The sequence below is a fragment of the Mustela nigripes genome, chromosome 4, assembly GCF_022355385.1.
Source record: "Mustela nigripes isolate SB6536 chromosome 4, MUSNIG.SB6536, whole genome shotgun sequence".
Taxonomy (NCBI): domain Eukaryota; kingdom Metazoa; phylum Chordata; class Mammalia; order Carnivora; family Mustelidae; genus Mustela; species Mustela nigripes.
In genome coordinates this window covers 27866342-27889889 of record NC_081560.1, presented here as the reverse complement: position 1 = coordinate 27889889, position 23548 = coordinate 27866342, and the positions used below count along the sequence as shown (strand labels likewise).

General features: G+C 39.6%; 1 protein-coding gene across 10 annotated transcripts in view; it reads right to left on the bottom strand.

The window, feature by feature from the left end:
* The window catches only part of CADPS2 (calcium dependent secretion activator 2), a 528014-nt gene that overhangs the window by 327128 nt on the left and 177338 nt on the right, over nt 1–23548 (bottom strand). For all 10 annotated transcript variants that reach the window (XM_059396493.1, XM_059396490.1, XM_059396492.1 and 7 more), the window contains one exon: nt 9499–9831. In XM_059396493.1, the coding sequence (XP_059252476.1) occupies nt 9499–9831 (333 nt within the window). The remainder of the gene's footprint in view (nt 1–9498; nt 9832–23548) is intronic.

The window sequence follows — 23548 nt, the reverse complement described above, 5'->3', positions numbered from 1 at the left end:
CCCCATCAGACCATGGCTAATGAAAGCTGCATCATACAAACATTAACAAATGGAAAGATAGCCATTAAGGCATACTACCTTTTCTATTAAAAAAAAAAAAAAAAAAGAAAGAAAGAAAGACAGGGAGAGGAATAGGCAGTCTTACTCAAGGTTCTAGTAAACGGTATGTCTTATGCTATAGACCCAAGTGGACTCCCAGTTTCTGCTGAATACCTAGATTCCATCTTTGTCCCTTTCCAGGCAATCAGGAGTTCTACTGTTCTGCTTCATGCCAAAGTTGCCAAGTGTGGGGGGAGCCCAGCAGGATTCTGAAGCACAACACAGAGCACAGACCCAAGAGGACAAGAAAACAGACTCCTAGGTCAAATCCAGTAGTCCAGGAACTTCACAGGCAGCAGAAAAATAAAACAGGACCATAGCAGGGCAAGGAGCAGAGCGTAGAGATGACTTGAATAATTAACACACAGATCTTCTTCCACTTCTGTTTTAATAATGCTGGGTCAGGCCCAAAAGGTGGCAGGGTATGGAAGATATGCAATCCATTCTTTAGGCACCAGAGAAGGATCTTTCCAGAATCCCAAACTGTTCCTGTCATGTCACTGCTTAGGGCCCACCTGTGTTCCCTAGCTCATGATAAATTCCAAGCTCTTCTGGCTAGCATTTAGGCCCTTAATATTCAAGTCCTAACTCTTAGCCTCATCTCCTGCTACTCTAGCAACACATATGACATACCTTCTGAATAGATTCCAAGCTTTTCACTCTCCTTGCGCCTTTGTAAATGTTATTTTCCACCTGTCTTTTAAATTTCTTTCCATCTTCTAAAATTCAGGATTTGTGCTTTCTTAGAATCATGAAACTTTCATTAAAGCTCCAAGTGAAAATTAGGTTTTCCACACTGCCAAATCACCTCTTCTTCCTGGACACATGGCTGGATGGTTTCTCAGCTTCCCTACAGTTTGAGGTCACCATGGCATTAAGTCCTCAATGGACCATCAGGCCAGCGGTCCCCAACCTAACCATGCATCTTCATCAACATAATGTAGAAAGAAGGCTTTTAAAAAATAGACAGTGGGTCCCATTCCCACAGACTGTTTCACTTAGTAATGCCCAGACGTCCCATGGTTTTTAAAGCTCCTTAGGTCATTCTAAAGTGCAGCCAGGGTGAACACCAAAAAAATCTGTGCAAATTATCCCCTGTTAAAATAACTGTCCCCCACATGCTCACACCATGCTGTATACCTACCCTCAGTAACATACTGTTGAACTATACCATTACATTTTCTTTATAGGTTGGTCTCCTCACCACACGCAAATACCTTCAAAGAACCAAATCTTATCATTTTCCCTTACTGACATTTTTAAATATCTCATTTTTATAGAATATTTTCATGAAAAATCACAGAAAAGATATACTTATTATACTTGAAACAGTATATCCATATGATCCTTCTTCATTAAGAGGAGAGAAGCTCTCGAAGTACTTTAGCAAAAATACTCCCCACCCCGCTGGCCCCAACTAGTACTACTACCAGGATGTCTCATCTCTGAAGATATCTGTTCACTTATTTAAAAAATGGGGTGCCCTGAGTAACTCAGTCAGTTAAACATCTGCCTTTGGCTTATGTCATGATCTCAGAGTTCTGGGACCGAGTCCTCATCTGTTTCTACCTCTCCTTGCCCCTCTGTGTGCACACGCTTGCTATCTAGTAAATAAATCTTTTAAAAAAAGTTGAAAAATTTTCAAATTTTCAAAAGTTGGAAAAGTTGGAATACCACCTTAGTTTTCATAGGCTAGATCTGGGTAAAGAAAAATCTAAAAATAAATGTAAGGAATGTCTCAAGATATCTTATATTTGTGATCTAGTCTGATTTATAAAAAAGCAAATTTACACATTGTAGGAGAAATCTTACTTAGGAATATTCTTATGTAGTTCCCTTACATATAGGCTGTAGGTAAAAAAGAACAAAAAAAAATGCATAACCAAATGAAACAAAACTTATGATTTAAAAAACCCTATAATTTGTTTTAATATATTAAAATTATATTCACAAAAATTTTTAGAGAGGAAATTGATTCAACATTACTAATCAGATATCCAAATTCATTTGAATGAAATCAGTCTTCTAATTTATATCATGACATATTCATTTAAAAAAGTGAACATGGGGGTACCTGGGTGGTTCAGTCGGTTCAGTGTCTGCCTTAGGCTCAGGTCATGGTCCCAGGGTCCTGGGATCAAGCCCCACAAGGGCTCCCTGCTCCATGGGGTGTCTGCTGCTCCGTCACCCTCTGCCCTCCTCTCTCCTTCTCGTGGTACGTCTCAAATAAATCATTTTTTTTTTTCAGTAAACATTTAGGGCGCCTGGGTACTCAGATGGTTAAGCATCTTGATCTCAGCCTCCTGGGACTGAGCCCTGAGTAGACCTCCCTGCTTAGCAGGGAGTCGGCTTCCCCTTCCCTCAACCCCCGCCACTATTAGTGCTCTCCCATGTGTACGATCTCAAATAAAATCTTAAAAAGTGAACAGGTATATAAATATTATAGCCATTCCAATTATTAATTCCAGAATTTCAAAAATCAGGTACGATAAAATTTACTCATTCTTGAGGTCTGAAGTGTCTTCTTGCTGTATCCTAAAACATAACTGCCATTTCATGACATTTATTCAAATATTTTCCTCAAGCATTTTGAGCTAGAAAATTACCTAGATTTGAAAAATATAACCTTCTAATTGTCATTTCTACAGCTTTATTTTCTTATTTTGAAAATGATTTTTGTTATCAAATTTAACTGCTTCTGTAGTGTGTGCTTTATTTCTTCCAAAGTAGACAAGTTTTATATATATATATATATATATATATATATATATATATATATACACACACACATATATATATATATATACATATATATATATAAATTTTTTTTAAAGATTTTGTTTATTTATTTGACAGAGATCACAAGTAGGCAGGGAGGCAGGTAGAGAGAGGAAGGGAAGCAGGCTCCCTGCTGAGCAAAGAGTCTGATGCAGGGCTCGATCCCAGGACCCCAAGATCATGACCTGAGCCAAAGGCAGAGGCTTTAACCCACTGAGCCACCCAGGCGTCCCGACAAGTTATATTAAATAAAAAGTATTATCAAATCGCGTGCTACTAGTTGAGAAAAAAAGAGGTGAAAGGTAGATAGTCATTTCCCCTGAGCATTCATATTTCCATTTTCCTTTGACTTCCTGAATGCAGATCTTCCAAAGGAAGACTGACAGTGAGAGGGGCAAGAAACACAGCAGCTGCCTAGATTTGCTGATTTTCTTAAAACTTGTAAACCCAAAGTACTTAAACTCCAAGGCTAAAATTCCTAGAGAAAGGGTATCATAAACCTACATTTAAAAAAATGTTTTTATTTAAGAGTGTGAGCGAGCTGCCCATGCAGTTGTGGGGGGAGGGAACAGAGGGGAAGGGAGAACCAGACTCCCACCCCCCCCACTCTGCGCAGGGAGCCGGATGCAGGGCTTCATCCCAGGACCCTGAGATCATGACCTGAGCCAAAGGCAGACACTTAACAGACTGAGCCACCCAGGTGCCCCCTGAATACTACATTTTAACTGTTTGTGAATTATCCTTGCTTATCCCTTAAAATATCCAACAGTTCTGAAGCATCACTCGGAGTTCCTGCAGTCTTCAGCGAAGATAAGAAATTTGGGTGGAGGGATATTTAGAGGAAGATTTCAGTTAACTTTGTTTTGACCCTTGGGTGAATATGGATGGATCACTTTCTTCGGTGAATGGAATGGGATTATGAAAGATTAATGAAGGTAGCCTTGGGCAGAAAAGATGAGGATTCAGAGAGCTGTCAAATTCAGTTACTAATTCTCTTAAAATAATCTTAATAACCTATTTTTGTTCAAAGGCAGCTGATAACTAGGACCATGGAAGTAGCAGCATTTTATAAGCAATAGGTGAAAAAAATTTTAATTTAAGATTATATAATACAGGGGTGCCTGGGTGGCTCAGTAGGTTAAATCTCTGCCTTTGGCTCAGGCCATGATCTGGGGGTCCTGGAATCAAGCCCCGCATCAGGCTCTCTGCTAGGTGGGGAGCCCGCTTCCCTGCTCCCCACCTGCCTCTCTGCCTACTTGTGATCTCTCTCTTTCAAATAAATAAATAAAACCTTAAAAACAAAAGATTATAAATACAAACCTTTAATATCAACTTTGTTTCTTTAAAGGTATAACTATATTGACTTGAAATTTACCACATTTCCTTAAAATGATTCTGAAATTAAACTTTTCACTAACAGATTGCTTTTCCTTCAGTTTCTGTTACTCTAGGTCTGGTCCGATTCAAGTAAATAATGGCTAGCAATTTCAGATTCTTATATTGTTATGTTGCTCATTTTAGAATGAGCTCCTTCCTTTTTTACCTAGTATTTTGTTCTGTAAATCTGCAACAATACAAACACATTACTCTCCAACCAAAGAATCTGAAGTGTGACAGGTAAGTTTTGCTACCACAATAGCTAATCTATGAAATATGAATGAGATTGTTCTCATTCTTTGTTTTTAAGTAACATGTAGTAAGTTTTCTTTCAATAATCCCAGTTTTATAATTTAATTGTGATATCTTCTACACTCATGTTTTACTTTTATGCCTTAATTTTGATAATGACAAAGTTCCTGGCTGCAATCAAAAGGAACGTAACCCCTATGCTTCTTTAAACGGCAGCTTCCTGTTTTTCCATTCCTGATGCTGATCCTACAGTTCCAGGACAAGAGTTATGACCACATGAAGCTCTTGTTGCCATCAGGCTGCAGCTCTGGCATTGCTCCCTTCACATTCCAGTTCTTCCTTAAGTAACAGGGACTCTGGTTGTTGCCATCCTGCACATCTTAGCAGAACAGCTCTCTGGGCAGATCTTCTGACCCTGAAGCGAGCACACATCTATGAGGTTTCCTAGGGGACCACTACCAGCAAAAAACAAGGGACGAGCTAAGGGTAAGCAAATATAGAAGAGTTATCAAATTTTAGTTAGTAAGTCTCAAAGTCTTTTTGAGATGTCAGGAAAGTGGAGTAAATTTCACCAACCTATAGATGGAGCCAGGTCCCAACAGCTCAGCTAGCTTTAAAGTCCTTTCTCTAGTCCCCCAACCTCTGCTCCACTATTCCTCTTCTTGAACTATTTCTTTCCTGTAAAGCACAGCCTATTGTCTGTGTTTTCTATCATCTTTTCTTTTGAGACCTCTGTTGAAAGACAATGGAAGAACAAATAAGATACATACGCCCTTGAAAAGGAAAAAAGAATCTCAGTTGTTTTCATCCATTTTCATTATTTCATTGATTTCATAAAATGATTATTATGCCAAAATAAAGCTGTTCCTTTATTTATTTGAGGATTTTTCTATTTTTTTTCAAGTCTATCAAAGAAATAATGCTTAGAGCTTTTCAAATCTCAGAACCAAAGGAATTGCTTTGAGCTCAGACCAGTAAAGAGATTGGAAATTATCACTCCCATTCTTAAAATAAAGTGCTACACCAACTGAAAAGCAATGACTTTTCTTGGACTTGTCAGAGAACTAAGGTTGCAGGGTAAACTACTAATCCAACACCTGGAGACACAATCAAAACCAGAGAGGTGAATACCAAAAGCAGAAGCCAGGGGAGGTCATAAAGAGTTGAACTACTTACTTGACAGAGTAATTTGGACAAATTACTAGAAGCTGAGGGCAGAGAGTGAGAAACTCCTGGGGCTGCAATCAGAAGGGGACTCCCACTTCCTACAGTAATTCCACCAAGTTCTCGTTGTCGGGATCTAAGACTTAGCAGGAAGAGGGGAAGAAAAGCCAGTGTTAAACCTCCCACATTCTTCTACCTGACTTTGCAAAACGGAAACACTGAATAACTGTCCCAGCTGAAGAGAGAGAGGTCTGCCGTCTTTGGCGACCTTCTGATCTCTTCTACTGGGAAAAATAACACCTAAGTGAAGAGGAGGCACAACTTCAAGGAAATGGACTGGGGATACTTTAAGCAAGGAAGGGAATAAGGCACATGGTGAGGAGGGAAATCATGTTTCTAGACAAGGGACAGAAACACTTGTGAAGGCTACTGCCCCAAGACATAGGCCTACTAAAAATTCGAGATGCAGTCAGACTGTAGAACAGTCCCTACTCCCCAACACTCTACATCAAAACACCAACACCAACACAGCTCCAGTGTAGCAGCAGAGGGGCTGTAAGAGAGACTCATTCTCAAGATGAATACTTGTGAAAGCCCAGAGTCAAAAGACAAGGACATTAGAAAAATCTGAAGCTTCTTGTGCCTGCTAACATTACAATAAACACAGCCTACCTTCCAGTCAGATCAATGTAAATCCTCACACTAAAGGCAAATATATCTGATACAACAGGCCTGCCTTTCAAAAAAAAAACTTACAAAACACGCCAAAAGAGAAAAAGAAACACAGATTGGAGAGACAAAGCAAGCATCCCAATGGGATTTAGTGGTGACAGAGATGGCATAGGTATTAAAAAAAAAAGAGAAAAAAGAGTTTAAATAGCTTATATTAATAAATTAAGGGCTCTAATAGAAATATATTCATCAATATTTAACTGTATAAGTTAGTTATTGTTTTGTTAAAAATACAAAGTCCCTGTTGCACTTACCTTTTAAAACAGAAGATTGTGGTTTTATAGTCATCCTCCATTGTGATCAAATAACTACCTGGTTTAATAACAGTGAAAATAATTATGATGAATGCAAGAACAGATGGGTAATGTAAACAAAGAGAAGGGAAGTCTAAGAAAGACTCAAAGGGAAAGGCTAGGTCAGTAACACTAGCATAAATGAGCAGAGCCTTTGATGGGCTCACCAGCAGACCTGAGGATTTTGAGGAAGAGTTGGCGAACTTGAAGAAAGGTCAACATCAACTTCCCAATCTCAAATGCAAGGAGAAAAAAAAACTTAAAAAAAAAAATAATCCCATAACTGTGGAATGATACCAAGTAGGGGTGACATAAACATAATTGGACTATCAGAAGGAGGTAAGAATGAGACAGAAGGAAAACCTGAAGTAATCACAGCCAAGAATTTTCCAAACTGAATGACAGACACCAACCCACAGATCCAGGAAGCTTAGAGAATGCTAAGCAAGAGGATCATAAAGCCTATCCCTAGGCATATCATTTTCAAACTCAGGAAAGTAAGATAAGAAGGAAATACTGAAGTCAGAACACAAAGGCATCAGACTTCTCATCAGAAAGCATGCATGCAAGAACAGCCTGAATTGAAACCTTCAGAGTGTTGAAAGAAAAAGAAAAAAGCTAACTGATAATCTTATATCCAGTGAAAAACTGAGGAACTCCTCACCAGTTGTCCTGCCTTGCAAGAGGTGTTAAAGAAGGTTTTCAGAAAGATTAGGAAAATGACATCCAGTCAGAAATGTGGGTCTACATAAAGAGTGTCAGGAGAAGAAATGAAGATAAAATATAAAAGTTTTTATTTTTCTAGTTTTCTTATTCTTAATATCTAAAAATTAACTATTTAAAGCGATAGTAGTAACAGTATACTAGATAAAAACATCAGGGAAATGAAGGATAGAAATATCAGTGAAATAAATGACAGATGTTACCAGGGATGGGAGGGAGGGATTGGGAATTCTCTTAGGACAGCTGTATTACACGTGAAGACTTTTAGTGTTATTTGAATATGGAGTTGAATATTTTAAAATGTAGACTGTAATCCCTAGAGCCACCACTAGACAACCCCTAAATAAGTTTTAAAAAACAAAACAGTAGTACATCAAAGGAAAATCCCATAAAATAGAATCATATAAAATACTCATTTCAAATGAGAGAAGGCTGAGAATAAATGCAAAAAAGTGACAACACTTACTAAGACTGTAGAACTTCAGCCAACTATATCACTTTAAATACAAATAGTCTACACATAGTCATTAAAAGACAGAGGATGGCCAACTGATTAAAAAGAAAAAAACAAGAGGCAATCTGATGCTGTCTACAAAAAATTCCCTTTAAACATAAGGAATTAGATAGGTTAACAGTAAACAGAGAAAGACACCAGGCTAACTAATCAAAAGAAAGACTGAATAGCCTTATTAGTTTAAGACAAAGCAACTTTAGAAAAAACAAAATTATCAGGGATAAAGAGGGATTATTATATCATGATAAAGGAGTTAATTACATAAAAAGACAGAAGACTATTTCAATTATTAAAAAAAACCTGATAGGTTCACTGATCAGATGTTATGACCCTGTAACACTCAGTATACGTTTCAATGCATTTGTAATAACTCATTTTAGAGATCCATCTGCTCTACTAGACTTTAACATATGGAGATATAGAGAACAAATATCTTCATTTGCTCAGCTCGGTTTCCCCAACACCCAGCAAGTCAAAAACTTGAATAAATACTCAATAAATACCAAATGTGTGAATCTGAATTTCACTAAGTTATGTTCATCAATATTTAACTGTAGAAGTGAGTTACTATTTCATTAAAAATAGAAAGTCCCTGTTGCATTTATCTTTAAAACAGAAGACTCTGGTTTTATAGTCATCCTCCATTATGATCAAATAACTATGTGGTTTAATAATAGTGAAAATAATTATTATGAATGCATGAATTGTTCACAGGGTTAAGATGCTACATTGCTTTACTATTAATTGTCAATTTATTCACTTGAAGTGATTCACAAGTTAGTAATGCAAAGCAAATGATACACATAGAATGCTGAAATTGAAATTTGTGGAAAGATTAAAAATACATGTAAATTATGTACATTATAGAAGTATAAGTCTAATGAATGCATGAATTTTTAAATGCCTGAATTATGTCTATTTAAATTGTATATTAGGGCATAGTTTAATAATTTATACCACTAAAATAAACAAAATGCAAATATGAAATGAATGCATTATTAGATAAATCATAGGGCCCAAGGATGAAAGATGTGGAATATGGTGTTTTATTCAATTTGTCCTATGTATGATTAGAGTAACAACTGAAGAGAAAAAATACTTTTTATTTGTTCATCTCTAAATTTCACAGTTCTGCAACATCTTTGCTTCTATCCTGTTGGGTTAAAGAAATTCTGAAGTTTCAATTACTTCCTCAGAACTTGGAAGACCAGCTTACCTTTAAGAAAAAAATTATTTTGCACTCAGGAATAGCTGTTTATTATAAACTGCTGAACTTTTTTAGATAATAGAGGATCTTCATTTTATTATTAGTGTACCAAACAGGTGAAAATCTGAGGTCCTAACATAGGACATATGGGAATGGTTATTTACAGATAGAATGTACTTCTCCCTCTATTAAATAATTCTTTCAAAGTTTCTTTCAAATACCATGACTCAATTTATTAAAATTCATTTTCACTCAACTTTTCAGGCAAAGTGATTATAAAACATACATTTTCATAGGCTTGTAAATATTTGATATTCATTCTGAGCCAGGTGGCGGAATGGGAAATATGGACCACTTACCTGACATGCATTATAAAGGAGTTGGTGTTCTAATTTTTTAATACCCAGAATCTGCTGAAACATCTCATAGAGTTGTTCCTTGCTCAGAATAAGTTCAGACACAGCACTTAAGGCCATTCTATTGGACTGTTTGCACATGTCCTCTTCACCTCTGTAAATGGCATCATATTTGGCTATCCATGAACTGAGCACTGTCTCTTTGCTCAAGCCATCAATTTCTGGCAGACTCCGCACACGCTTTTCTATGTTTTTCTTAAACACCTCTCTGAAGTCGTTAGCAGAACATCCTCCACTCTGAACCATTCTGGCCACTCGATCACTCTTCAGAAAAACCTGGAAGACACACACAAAACAAAAACCCCATTTACAATTAGGCAGGAATAGTAACACTCCTTGTTTTTAGCAATCCAGCTAGAATTATGACACCAAATGTTCTACAATGATTCAAAATGTTTTATAACACATGGTAACTGGTGACATAAGAAGGACCCAAATCTTCTAAAAATGATGAAGTGTTTATAAAAGGCAGTAATGAAAGCCAGGAAACCATAAGATGAGCCAACTCAAACTACATGTGCCCCCACCTGAAGGTCATGGGCATCTCATGGGCATTTCATAGTTAAGAAAGTAATTGGAGATATAAACTCAACTTCTTTATCTGTACTTTAGAGTTCTGTTTAGTTTTTCAGCAGGGAGGGGGTTCCTGATTCTTTGAGTGAGGTTCTGAAGGCCAATATCCTTGTATCCAAATCAGTAGCCAACACGTATACCTTAAGCAAACCTGCTCCATGGCTGGGAGATCACGGTGCAACCATCCCCATCCCTGACTTCACCAGTTCCCTTTCTTCTTGCACATGTCTCAGAGTTGGTAAGAGTGGATGACAGAAAGGCAAAATCTTTAACAAGTATCTAGATGTTCCCTAATACTAGGTAATAACATACAAAGACAAGCACAGAGAGAGGGGTTCAGAAATGGATAGGAAGAGATGGGAATTAAGTCTTACTGTGCAAAACATCAGAGTTGGTCTTAAACCTCTCCTTTCTTCTAAGTTGTAGACCCAAATATCAACAAATATCAGTCAAGATTCATTAAATATCTATTCCATCAATAGTCCTAAAAATCCTCTGTGTAGCAGGTAAGATGGCCTTTATTCCTTTTCTTTACTATAATGACCAAAAAAAAAAAAAACAAAAACAAAAAACAAAACAAAAAAAAAAACCCCTTCCAGAAGAGCCTGTAAGATTATTCAGTGCAGACCCGTAAGTTCTGTTAAGTTTATGAAAAAAAAAAAAAAAAATCAATGTCAACTTTTACTCTAAGAACTGACTTGAAATAATGGTACTCTAAGTTAGGACCCCACTACTTGGACTAGACTATTATCAGGTCTGTCTGGCATGTGGTTAAGCAGCACGCATGGTCTGTAGAAAGTGGTCTCACTGACCATCACCTGACCCCACACCTTCCCCCAATGTTTGATTTCTCCCCTTTTAGTGTCCTTCATACGAAATGTTGTTTCCTCTCTTTGCTCAATGGCCAGAGGACTCCTGACTTCTGAACATTTTAGCTAATATACTGAAATACGCGTTGTAAATTCTACATTAGGCAAACACTGAACACATATAGTGTTTCCGTTCTCTTTATCAGTTGGCCTCAGTCACTATAGAAAAGACTGATTCTCTATTTCTAAGCTGAAACTAATTCTTAAGAGACAGGTATAAGAACAATACCTTTACTTCATGCAGATCAATGAAAATAAAGGTAATCAATAATGTACTTTTGCCAAGAATACCGTTAACTACTTTGGGACACATTAGGGTGCCTTCATCTCCTTTGTCACCCTCTTCTAATTGTACAACTCTCACTGGGTACTAGAATTCAAGATAAATTTTATATATACCTATTTTTTTCCTAATTCCTATAAGACTCTTATATTATTAAATGGGAACCTATGGAAGCTGAGGAATCAAAGTCGTCAACTTATCACTTTTATGTGCTACTCTTCCTAGTACCCTGCCTGTGTCAGTTAGTACAACTTTGCAAACTGTTGGAGGGACCCTGGAGGACAAAGGGCTCTCTTCTTACACCTGGAAGCATGGCCCAAATGTGTGGACAGCTTCTCCCAGCCCGACGGTGGCTTCCTAGTACACCACTCCCACTGGCAGACCCCCAGACCCCCAGCAAGTTCTACTGTGAGGCACCCCAGAAGCCAGACTCCCCAGGAGTCCCATTAGGGTGGCACTGCAGTCAAACTCTCTGCCACACAGTAGGACATGCCACATCTTCTCCAATGAGGTCTGGACCTCAGACTTCGAGATGTGGGGAGCAGGACCCTCTGCCTCGGGCTCCCTGCTCATGGGAAGCCTGCTTCTCCCTCTTCCCCTGCTTGTGTTCCCTCCTCTTGCTAGCTCTCTCTCTGTGTGTCAAATAAATAACATTTATTTATTTATTTATTTATTTATTTATTTATTTATTTATTTATTTATTTATTTATCAGAGGGGGCGGGGAGAGCGAGCACAGGCAGACAGAATGGCAGGCAGAGGCAGAGGGCTCCTGCTGAGCAAGGAGCCCAATGTGGGACTCGATCCCAGGACGCTGGGATCATGACCTGAGCCGAAGGCAGCTGCTTAACCAACTGAGCCACCCAGGCGTCCCAATAAATAACATCTTTTAAAAAAAAATTTGGTAATTGCGTATGAAGCTGGAACACCAAGACAGGTTTAATTTGCAATATAAATACCTTAATGCTGGCTTCAGAAAAGCTTTTAATTACTTGGTATCTAATACTCTGAGTTGCCAGGGATTTTTATTTTTTCTCAACTTCCGCCTAACTCAGGGCTCAATTCTACCAAGTAACCCAACAATGTTTTTTGAAGCAAGGATAATAAGACTTTGTGGAGTCTTAATTCCCCTATAAAACCATACCTAGACCATACTAAGGCAGTCAAATTACATGTTATTTATGGATACTTAGGCAGTCATCTTGTGTCAGGCCTTTTGCTAAGTACTGAAGGGACAAAAGAATGAATGGGCCAGAGAACTTGCTCTCAAAGCTCACACAACCAGAGACACGGGATAAATAATACAGTAAGAGCAAGAATGGCATGGGGCACCTGGGTGGCTCAGTGGGTTAAAGCCTCTGCCTTCGACTCAGGTCATGATCTCAGGGTCCTGGGATCAAGTCCCGCAGCGGGCTCTCTGCTCAGCAGGGAGCCTGTTTCCCCCTCTCTCTCTGCCTGCCTCTCTGTCTACTTGTGATCTCTGTCTGTCAAATAAATAAATAAATTAAAAAAAAAAAAAAGAATGGCAGCCTATGCAAGGGAGGATAGAAAAGGAAGTTATGAACTCCACTGTCTGGGGACAAGGCTGAGGACAAAGGGGTCACAAAACAAAGACAGGGACCTGTGATCTGAATGACTGCGGGTTGAAGGGGAAAAGGGAGAAAACATTTCAGGAAAACAACAGAAGTAAAATGGAGGGAGGCATAAACAGCATGACCTTTTGAGGGCAACGTAAAACTTTCATTCTGCAGAAGCATTAAATTTAAGAGAGAGGGGAGCAGAAGTTGTGCCAAGCAGACCAACAAACCGGACGGCAAAATGCAGCATGTGCCAAGCAAGTGATCTGAGCGCTCTATGACAAGTGATTCAAGGATGGCTGGGTGACCCAGGTACTAACGTGTTGAGAAACAGGAGTTACACAAAACTGGTGGCAGCATCCAGGGTAGACGACAACAAATCAGAACAGAGAATGGGATATCAGTTATGCAACAAGTACCGCAGACCAAAACAGGAAGGATTTGATTGGAGTTAGAAGACAGAATTAACATATGTTGGTTATTTACAGGATGTAGAAAGGCAGGAAAAATTTGATGGTTTTTTTTTTTTAACTGGGTTGCCTAGATTCCATTAACGAAAGAACAAAAGGATATGGTTGAACAATGTGTGTGTGTGTTGGGGGGGCAGTGTCGGTGTATGGTGGGGGGTAAAGGGGTCAGGGATTATCAGCTTAGTTTTGCGGGAGGTCAGCTTTGAAGACAAGGTAAACTAAAAACAAAGTCAAGAACATAACTCTAATAAACACCTAAAAGTAGAAGGTTGGCAGAAGCACTGGATCCAAGAGAGGCTGGTATGTCAGAGAAGGAGGCAGCAAAATGCCATATTAGCAATCAAGAGGGGTGATCATCTCAAGAGAAAGAATCAAATGCCACAAGAGGAATCAGCTATATTAAGAACAGACTGGGGCACCTGGGTGGCTCAGTGGGTTAAAGCCTCTGCCTTCGGCTCAGGTCATGGTCTCAGGGTCCTGGGTTTGAGCCTTACATGGGACTCTCTGCTCGGCGGGGAGCCTGCTTCCTCCTCTCTTTCTGCCTGCCTCTCTGCCTACTTGTGATCTCTCTCTGTCAAATAAATAAATAGATGTTTAAAAAAAAATACAGACTGGTCTTTCTCAATAGAGGTCACATTTGACAGATTTCCTGGTGTGGAAGAGAGTGGGAGCCCATCTACGGGAGAGGAAAGAGGACAAGTGGCAAAAATTAAGACCGCAAATACCTGTTTTAGGAAGCATGAATAAAAAAGGAAATGGGAGAGAAGCAAGAAGTTGGACTGGGAAACTGCATTTAGGCAATGAGAGAGACAAGTCAGGAAAGGGAGGTAGTTTAAGGTATGGAGGAAAAATGACAGTATGCCACTCCTGGGATGAGGACTGCGACTTCATGCGAGTCCCGAAGCAGAAACATCAGCTAAAAGCTACGCCCCGGTTCCTAATGCTGAGGTATTATGAGAGGACATGTGCATATTCATCATTTCAAGTTGCTCAATTCCAGGATAATTTGTTATATAGCAATACACAATACATTCATAGACCTACATGGTGTACTCTTACTTCATGTGGGTCTCCATTATATCATTTTCTGAGATTCCCCCCCACCCCACCTCCTGCCCCCTATTCGTCATTCTCACCCTTTTATCTTGCTCTAGTTTTCTTCTTAGTACATGGCTCCAGATATGTATTTGTCTCCCCAAAACAGAAAGTATGTACCACCAGAGCAGACACTTGGTTTCGTGTGCCTCTGGATCCAGTGCCTAATACAGAGCCTGTCCTATAATTAGAGCTGAATAAAGATTCCTTGAAGAAAGAAAGGACAATCTACAGACACTGAATGCTTTAAGACTAAAGAGGCTGAGAGAGGCACCTGGCTCACAGATTTCCTGACTTATGGATGCCTGTGTGAGAGGAACTGGAAGATGGATACACACTAAAAAACTGAACATATACGATGTGGTATCATTGAAAGGAATGTACACCAGAAGGCAAGAGAGATTTTGCATGAGGAAGGAAAAGCAATGATCTGAAAGCAGGAGTAAGCTACAGACCTCCCCTGATCCTAGGTGCAGGAAAGGCAGGCCTACCATCACAGAAGTCTGCTTTTCTCGTCCATGTTCTCCTTAAGGATTCCATGCTGACATGCATCAGTTAGGTCTGTGTTACTCCATTTTGCATGTGCTTCCGATTCTGACACCATCACAGAGTGCAATCCACCAAATGCTCCTGGTATCACTCAAGCTTCAGACATGGCTCTCTAATACCAATCAAGAGCTCCCCTTACTTGTAAGGTTAGGGTGTCAGTGGGACAAATGTCATGATGGAATGCATGACTTGATTGTTTACTGCACCTCCTATACCTGCTTCAGTCAATGTCAGATCCTACTACTTCCTCTGAGACCTGGAAACCATTCTCAACTCCATCTTCTCCATGTTCATTTCCCAAATTACAACTTGTCACTAACCCTGTTGATCCTACCAGCCCCTAAACTCCTCTCAGATCATCTTTGCCTCTTCTTGTGCCCACAAGAGTTCTTCATGCCCCTTGTTCTGTCTCAACTGGCTAAGAGCATTAGCCTCTTTACTAGTCTTCCTGCCTCAGAAGTTTTCCTAAAAGCCACTCATCTCACTTCCCCCAATTTTTTCCTTTAGTATTAGTATTTTTGTATTCACAAAAAAACTAGTATTTTTTTTTTAATCTGGTCATTTCAATTCTTCTCCAGCTTACAAATTCTTCACTGACTTTCCACCAAAATTGTCACCAAGGTCCTACTTCAAATAGCTCCAAACTACCACTCTGGCTTCATCACGAGGCATTGTCTCTCTCATTCTCCACACTCCAACTCCACTAGTCTTCTTTCCAAAACTTCAACTGTCCATCTCACCATCATCTAATTTTCTTAGTAATGCTTCAGATCCCCCCTCCATTAACGCTTCCTTAGTGATTCATTCCCAAATTGCCTTGAATCAGCACGATCCTGTTGTTTGTATGCAAACCTAGTACCACTTTTTCTCCTTTACAATACTCATCACTTTGTAATTGTGATAATTGAGTGAAGGTTCTAATGCCACTTTATTTTTACTCACTAGAGAGTAAGTTCCTTGAGGCCAAATATAGTTTCATTCTCCACTGTATCTGTAGCACCTACCACCAGTCCAAGCACAGGAGCAAGCACTTAGAAAATAGCCATAAAATGAGTGAATGAGGAAGGACTGAATGGTATCGATGGTTATTTCCCCATTCATGCACTTGCAAAACTTCAATTAACCACTGAAGTTTACCGATTTTTAAATACACGCTTAATCTAAGGAATGGACCTTGTCCACATGAATAGAAAAAAGACACCTCAGAGAGAAGCATGAGTGAAGTCACAGAGGAACATAAAACTAGCTTTGTGAAGAAAATAAAATGCATTTTGCCTAAAAACATAACACCTAAACGACAATCTCTGTAATTGCAGCAATGATAGTTTTTAAAGATTTTTCAGTTATTCCAAGTTATGAAACTAATAAGGATGGACTTAGTGCCAACAGATATAAACGATCTTAATCTTGTATCCTTTCACAATAACTATTAAGTTAAAGGCAGACAAAGTGTGGCCTCATAAAGAGGCTGGTCCTAGAAGTTGGTCTCCAAGCCTTGGGTGCACACAGACAGATTCCTGCTGTCCAGGATCCTCAAAGAGGTTTTGTCTGGGGTACATCTAGGGCACCATATTGGTGCTGAAGTGGCCATGGGAATTCAGCTCACCGACGAACTCACTGATGAGCAGGTATTCGGTCTCCCCACAGCTCTTCACAGATTATCTCCTTTCGTCTTCACATATTATCTCCTGTGCCACCTTTGTTATCTTTTTCTTTTTAGATTAAGTGATTTAGGCTGTGAAGTTCACTGACTGGCCTACAGTCACATATTGGAAGAACAGAAACTAATCAAATCCAAAAGCAACATTCTTCTCTCTCACTTCTCCCACTCCTATCAAAGGTTCACCCTCTGGCAGCCATATACTCTCGTTGGTAATTCCATACATGTTGGCACCCACCACCAGTGACCTTTATGTGAAAATGCCACTGAACACCCAACCAATTCAGTTTGGAGTTAGGAAAGGGACATCAAATAACATGGCATGTAGTCACATTTTGCTACATTTTAGCAAGTTTTATCTTGTATAGGGGCCCGCTGAGCACGCCAATGGTGCTTTCCATTCACCTGCACCGTCTACATACTAAAAACGTTATTGAATATCTTAAAGTCATGGTGAATAACAAAATTGAAATGTGATGACAACAGAAAACTCCATCTGCAAAAGGTAAGGCTGCTCAGCTGTCCAAATAAAACTTCAAATACACGTTGCCACAGAAGCCTTTATTGTTCACACATTACTTTTGATCTGATCCGTGTACTGCTTCTTTGCTTCAGAAGGATTGTATCATGACAAGAAAAACATTATCTGCTTGCCACATCATGGTGGCTATCCAGGAGATGGTTCCTGGGAAGGCTGCCAGCATGCGTTCAACCAGAGAAAAATACAGGGAAAGTATAAGAGCCCCACTTATAAGAGAGGACTTTTTCTCCTTAATAATGCCAACTACTAATAATTCCCTTAAGGTATGCTGTGCATAGAGAAACAATGACTGTTTTTAAAACTTTTTCAGTTGTTCCTAAATTCATGAAGCCTTTTTTAACAGTGATGAATTTAGTCCCACTACTTGTCCATTTCTCGTTTTCCACTATCAACACCAGAATTTATCGGCTCACTTCATACGCCCAAAGCCAGTCCTTAGTTAGGTTCCCTTTCGGGACTGTATTGTATCAGTCTCTTCATCCATCTGGGGCTCTTTCAAGTTGCTTTTCCAGTCTTCTCTTCCACCTCTCTGGAGAACATACTTTCTGTTCCACTAAAAGGGCACACTTTTTTGCACAGCACTTGACAAGTTTCCTCCCCCATACTTTACCCCTTTGTTCCATAAATACGTTATCAAAACATACTATGTGCTGGGCAATGTGCTCTGTTTTGGGAATGTACCAGTGAGCCAAAGACAGGGGTTTGCTGCCTTCATAGAACTTACACTGGAGGAAAACAAGTAATTACAGCAACTAAAATGACTGTAGCTTAGTGAATACTATTGGGAATTTCTGGAGCCATGAGAGTTTGTAACCAAGTTCTGAACTCATTTGAGGAGGGCACAGAAGATTCCCTGAAGAGGTGAGCAGAGTGATGAAAGTGGAGAGGAATTCCTTTGGAAATGTGAGGAGACCAAGGGATGATGGATGGGGGAACACAGCTGGTCTAAATGGCCTTGGAAAGGTCCTTGGGCTTCAGTAAAGCAACTAAGGATCTAGTGGAATGAGAAGATGCTAGAGAGGAGGGACAGGATTCAAAGGCTTTGGAAGGTACTTGGTTTTTATCTCAAGAACATGGAATACCTTCCAAAGTCAGGGAGTCATGTGATTAAAATAGCATTTTGAAAAAAGGGAGAATATATTCTAGGGTTTTACATATATTAACCTTCACAACACAAAATAAGTGCTAGCATCTACTCCAAAGTCTTTAAAAACAAACAACAACAACAATAACAACAAACAAACCCCACATTGGTGGGGAAAGAAGCATGCCAGGGATTACACAGCCAGGAGTGGAAGACTGGAAAAGTAAAAATGTAAGCCCAGATGATCTTACTCAAGAGCCCTCCTCTTCCCCACCATGCCATCAGATTTGAGGATTTACCAACTTGTGGTTCATTCAACTGAGGAACAGATTTGAGTAGATGAACAGAATCTGGAGGTAGAGCTTTTTCCTGTTACTCTCTCTGTCCTTCGTGAAGCTTCTCACTGCTTGATACCATTTCTTTATTCTGAGCCTCCAGGGAGGAGCTCCCCATCCTCTCTGAAGGGACCAAACACACCCTTCCTCATGCTGCAGCAAATTCTCTAGAGCATCACTGTATCTCTCTGTTGCTTAGGCTATGGATTTCATTAGACTGTACCTTTAAAGTTTCTGTAGGTCTGGTATCATTCAATACTCAAATTTTAAAGGAAATCAAGAGACCCTTTTGGTAATAATGGCCTTTGGAAAGCTACCGAATCCAAAAGGTACTGGTTTTGACCCCTGTGGGAAGCAATTATCCCTGACTCAGTGTAAATTAATGTAGATGGCAACGTAATTTCAGTAAAGCTACATTTATGCAATATTATAGTAGAAATCATAGGTTCAACAAGTCACTTATTTATAGTATAATGCTAATAAATTGTGGGCGTTTTCTTACTGAGGTTAATGATTTTTCTTGGCAAAAAACAGAAAGGCTATACTTGACCTTGGTGTTCACCAATCCATGAATTCCAAAGGCCTGGAAACCAATTAATTAACCAGTCCCATTCCCTTATCAAATGTAGAAAAGTAGGGGTTAAAGCCTCTGCCTTCGGCTCAGGTCATGATCCCAGGATTCTGGGACAGAGCCCTGCATCAAGCTCCCTGCTCAGCAGGGGGCCCCTGCTTCCTCTCTCTCTCTCTCTGCCTGCCTCTCTGCCTACTTGTGATCTCAGTCAAATAAATAAATAATCTTTGAAAACAAAACAAAACAAATGTAATAACAAAACTGATAGAAAAGTAATAACAAAACTGATAGCAAACAATCTCTTATTTGAAAAATAAATTAGGTAAGTGATACCTTTAGGCTTCTAACTTTAAACTAGAAAGCAGGTGCTCTCAAATGACCCTTCCTTATAACTAATCTAACGCCCCTACAGCAAATCTAAACCCTCCAAACTACAACTATCTTGAATCGTCTTGTTGTTTGACTGAGAAAAGTTTATAACCAAATAAACATGTGATCTGAAACATATGAAACTTCTTTTGAAAAACTATATGCATGCTCTTGTTACCATAATCAGCATTAGAGTTTTTAGAAGCTTTTTTTTTTTTTTTTTAAATCTTATATCAGCTAGTAGCAGATCCTTTAGACTTCTTATAGGTATTTTCCAACACAATGATTTCCTTAAACTTCCCTAAGCCAATGGCACACTTTCCTTAACCCTATAACAACAGAGCCTGAAACTGAAAAATTTACTAAGCCACTCATTCTAAGGACAAACCTACAAAGAGAAGCAAGATCACGGCACCAGCCGGGCTTCCAATTCTGAGACTGGGATGGTTTAGGGTTAAGAAAAAAGATCATTTCTACAGTGGAAAGGCTAGGGCATAGCAGATGTGAATTTCTACCGTAAATTTCTATATGAATACATAAAGTGAAAAAAGAAGCTACCCTCTCTCAACCCTCTTATTTCATTCCACATTTCATGGTACCACTGAAAACACTAAGGAGTACCTGGCTGGCTCAGTTGTTTAAGTGTCTGTCTTGGGTCTGGGTCATGATCCCAGGGTCCTGGGATGAATCAAGTCCCATTTTCAGGCTTCCTGCTCAGCGGGGAGCCTGCTTCTCCCTCTGCCCCTCCCCACCACTCTCCTGCTTTCTCTAACAAATAAAATCTTTAAAAACAAAACAAAAAAAAGAAAACACTAAGTTCCTGGGTTGAGCTATTTTGTTCCACCTATTTTATAGAGTTTTTCCCCCTCATGACGATAAAGAAAAAAATTTTAGTGTATTACTTCTGTAGTCTCATAATATCTAATGTTCAATAAATCCTTTATTATATGCAACAAAGAAAATGTGCTCAGTCTTCCGGCTTTACAATACTCCAAAGTCGATCCTGTAATTCTGTTCACCTCACGCTCACTTCTGTGCTACCCTCCTTTTGTCAGCAGGAAAATAATGTAACACACACTGGAGGGGAATCAGACCTGGGCTTTCAGGCTGTGACCCGAGCCGAGATCCCCTGCAGCAACCTGGCTCAGTTTCCTCCCTGGTGGAAGAGGGATAACTTTCTTAGCACAACTTTTAGTAGAATAGAATAAATTAAGAGTTGAATCGGTGCTATGGGAAGTGGGAGCCATGGACCAATGCCAGTACCCAAGTTATTAATATCTATCACTAAGTACAAAGAATTTTTAGAAACTTAAAGTGATGTAATATTGCCCTGACATCCGAAAGCAGAATTTTACACCAACATTAGGTTATGAAAGTGTCCACACAGAAAAACTGAATGAAAGGTTTGTAATGGTTTGAGAAATCATTTATGTAACCAATCTCATTCCTTTATCAAACATGAAATCGTGAGTTTAGACATGTAACTGCCCTTTGTCCTGACATGTACCTCCAGCCTAGATGCTACAAATGACATTTTAGTCCAGTGTTTCTCTCACCTACACATCTACACCTCCAGCAATCCAGATTATTTTTGTTATGCAATTCAGAATAAGCCAGACACATGATTTTTATTTTAGAAAATAACCCACAATGGATTGGAAAACGAATACTGGTCCCTTTGTTGCAGATTCAATACCTCAGAAACTTTTGAGAAGACGGGTGATATACTAATGTGGACACAGAAATTGAGAAAGAATATTTCTAAAAACTGGGCACACAGGTGGTTCAGTCAGTTGAGCGTCTGCCTTCGGCTCAGATCATGACCCTGGAGTCCCGGGGGAATGAGCCCTGCGTCAGGCTTCCTGCTCATCGGGGAGTCTACTCCTCCCTTTCCCTTTCACCCTGCTCTTATTCTCACTCTAACAAATAAAGTCTTAAAAATATATATATTTCTCAAAACCAAATCACTTTATTTTCTACAATACTGTCAGGACACCAGAGAATGAGCTATACTACCCTTTCATACTCTAGGTTTCTAAAGCATGAATCTTAAGGATACCAAGTTCTTCACTCTTGATAAGCCAGGAGCCTACAGCAGAGAAACGAAGTTCCAAAATGAAAATGAAAAAAAAAAAATTCTGGAAAGTCAATCTTCAAAGCAAACATTCTGCTAAGTCAGAGAAAAATGAACCTCCAAAATCACTGAACTACAATCTCTCCGGCATCCGCTGGCTCTCAGTATTTGTTGACTCAGTTTCTGTAGGTTTATACCTTGTAGTTATTTGTTTTTCCACCAGAGGGCCACGATGCATGAAACAATATTGGTTTTTAATCCCAGGATTGGGTTTTCAGTAAAGTGAGGGACTTGAAGGGTACAAACCTAAGAGCCCTTTTGGAACTTGGATACCCCTCGGGTGCCTGAGTGGCTCAATCAGGTTAAGGATCTAACTCCTGATTTTGGCTCAGGTTATGATCTCAACGTCGTGGAATTGAGTTTTGTGTTGGGCTTGTGCTCAGCAGGGAGTCTGAGGATCCTATCCCTCTGCCTTATCCCTGTTGCCTGGTGGCAATGCTTCCCCTGCAGCAGTCATGCTCCCACAGACTCACATCTCCTATAAGAGCAATGAAAATGTAAGTTCTTCCCAAGGCCATTCTTCAAATTTTTAATGGCAGCTAGCATGGTGTTCAACCTTCCAGGTTAACCACTGCTCAAGGGACAGCCCCCTTCACTAAGCCGGTGGCTCTCCGCACATGGTGCACTCCCCAAGCATGTATTCCCGTGTGGAGCCTGCATTCTTTCCAGGTCTTTGGTTCACCTGTTCATCTTCTTAGTGAAGCCTCCTCCATTTAAAACAGCAACTTTGGGGTGCCTGGGTGGCTCAGTTGGTTAAGCAATGGTCTTCGGCTCAGGTCATGGTCCCAGAGTCCTGGGATCGAGTCCCGCATCGGGCTCCCAGCTCCATGGGGAGTCTGCTTCTCCCTCTGACCTTCTCCTTGCTCATGCTCTCTCTCACTGTCTTCTCTCAAGTAAATAAATAAATTAAAAAATCTAAAAACAAAAACAAAAAAAATAGCAACTCTGCCTTAGACTGTTCCTGTCCTGTTTTCAGTTTTTTCTCCACAGCACTTAAAACCATTTAAAGTATTGCGTTTTTACTATAACTTAATCCCACTAGAAAGCAAGCTCCACTAGGATCTATACGGTTCACCCCTGTATTTCCAGACCAATATTTGTTGAATGAATGAAATTATCAATGAATTTGCATTAGGGTAAGATCTCCCCATTAACATGAAAAGGAGTTAATTCTAGCTACAGAAGCAGTGGTGTTATTAACACAGATGCCATGCAGCTTTGGGTGGCCTGCTTAGACGTATTTCAGCTACGTTTTTATGGTCACTAGGTCTCCCTCCAGCATTTGTGAAGCTGAGTTTATGAACCCAAACCTAGGAATTTATAGAATTCCCTTCTGCATTTCATATATGCCCCCTGTTTTAATATGTTATTTTCAGAACTTTACTAAGTAGGTGGTGTCAGAAACCAACTTTACCCAGTGTGGGCTGCCCAACCTAGTATGTGGGCTGCCCTAAGCTCTTTCTGTTTTTTGTTTTTTTTTCTAATCTTCTACTTTGGGACTCCTATGTTTTCTCACAAATCCCCTGGCAGTGTGATAGTGCTGGTAGAGAAACCAGAACCGGGAGAGGAAAGGAATAAGCATTTATATGCGAAAGTCACGCATGAATCCGAGAAGTGGGGCACATGATATGCTTAAATTTGTCTTTTAATGTAACATAGCAACTTTTATCTGTGTAGCGCTTCAAGATGCACAATTATCTTCATTTATACTTTCTCCTTCTGATTACACCTGTGTGATGCATTCTTTTTTGAACATAAACTGACTTTGAGACCCAGTAGAGGTCCCTAACCTTGAATGTTCATCAAAATCAGCAGGAGGACTTGTTAAAACAGGTATCTGCCCCCCACCACAGTCCCCAACTTTCTGACTCCATAAGTTCTGCTG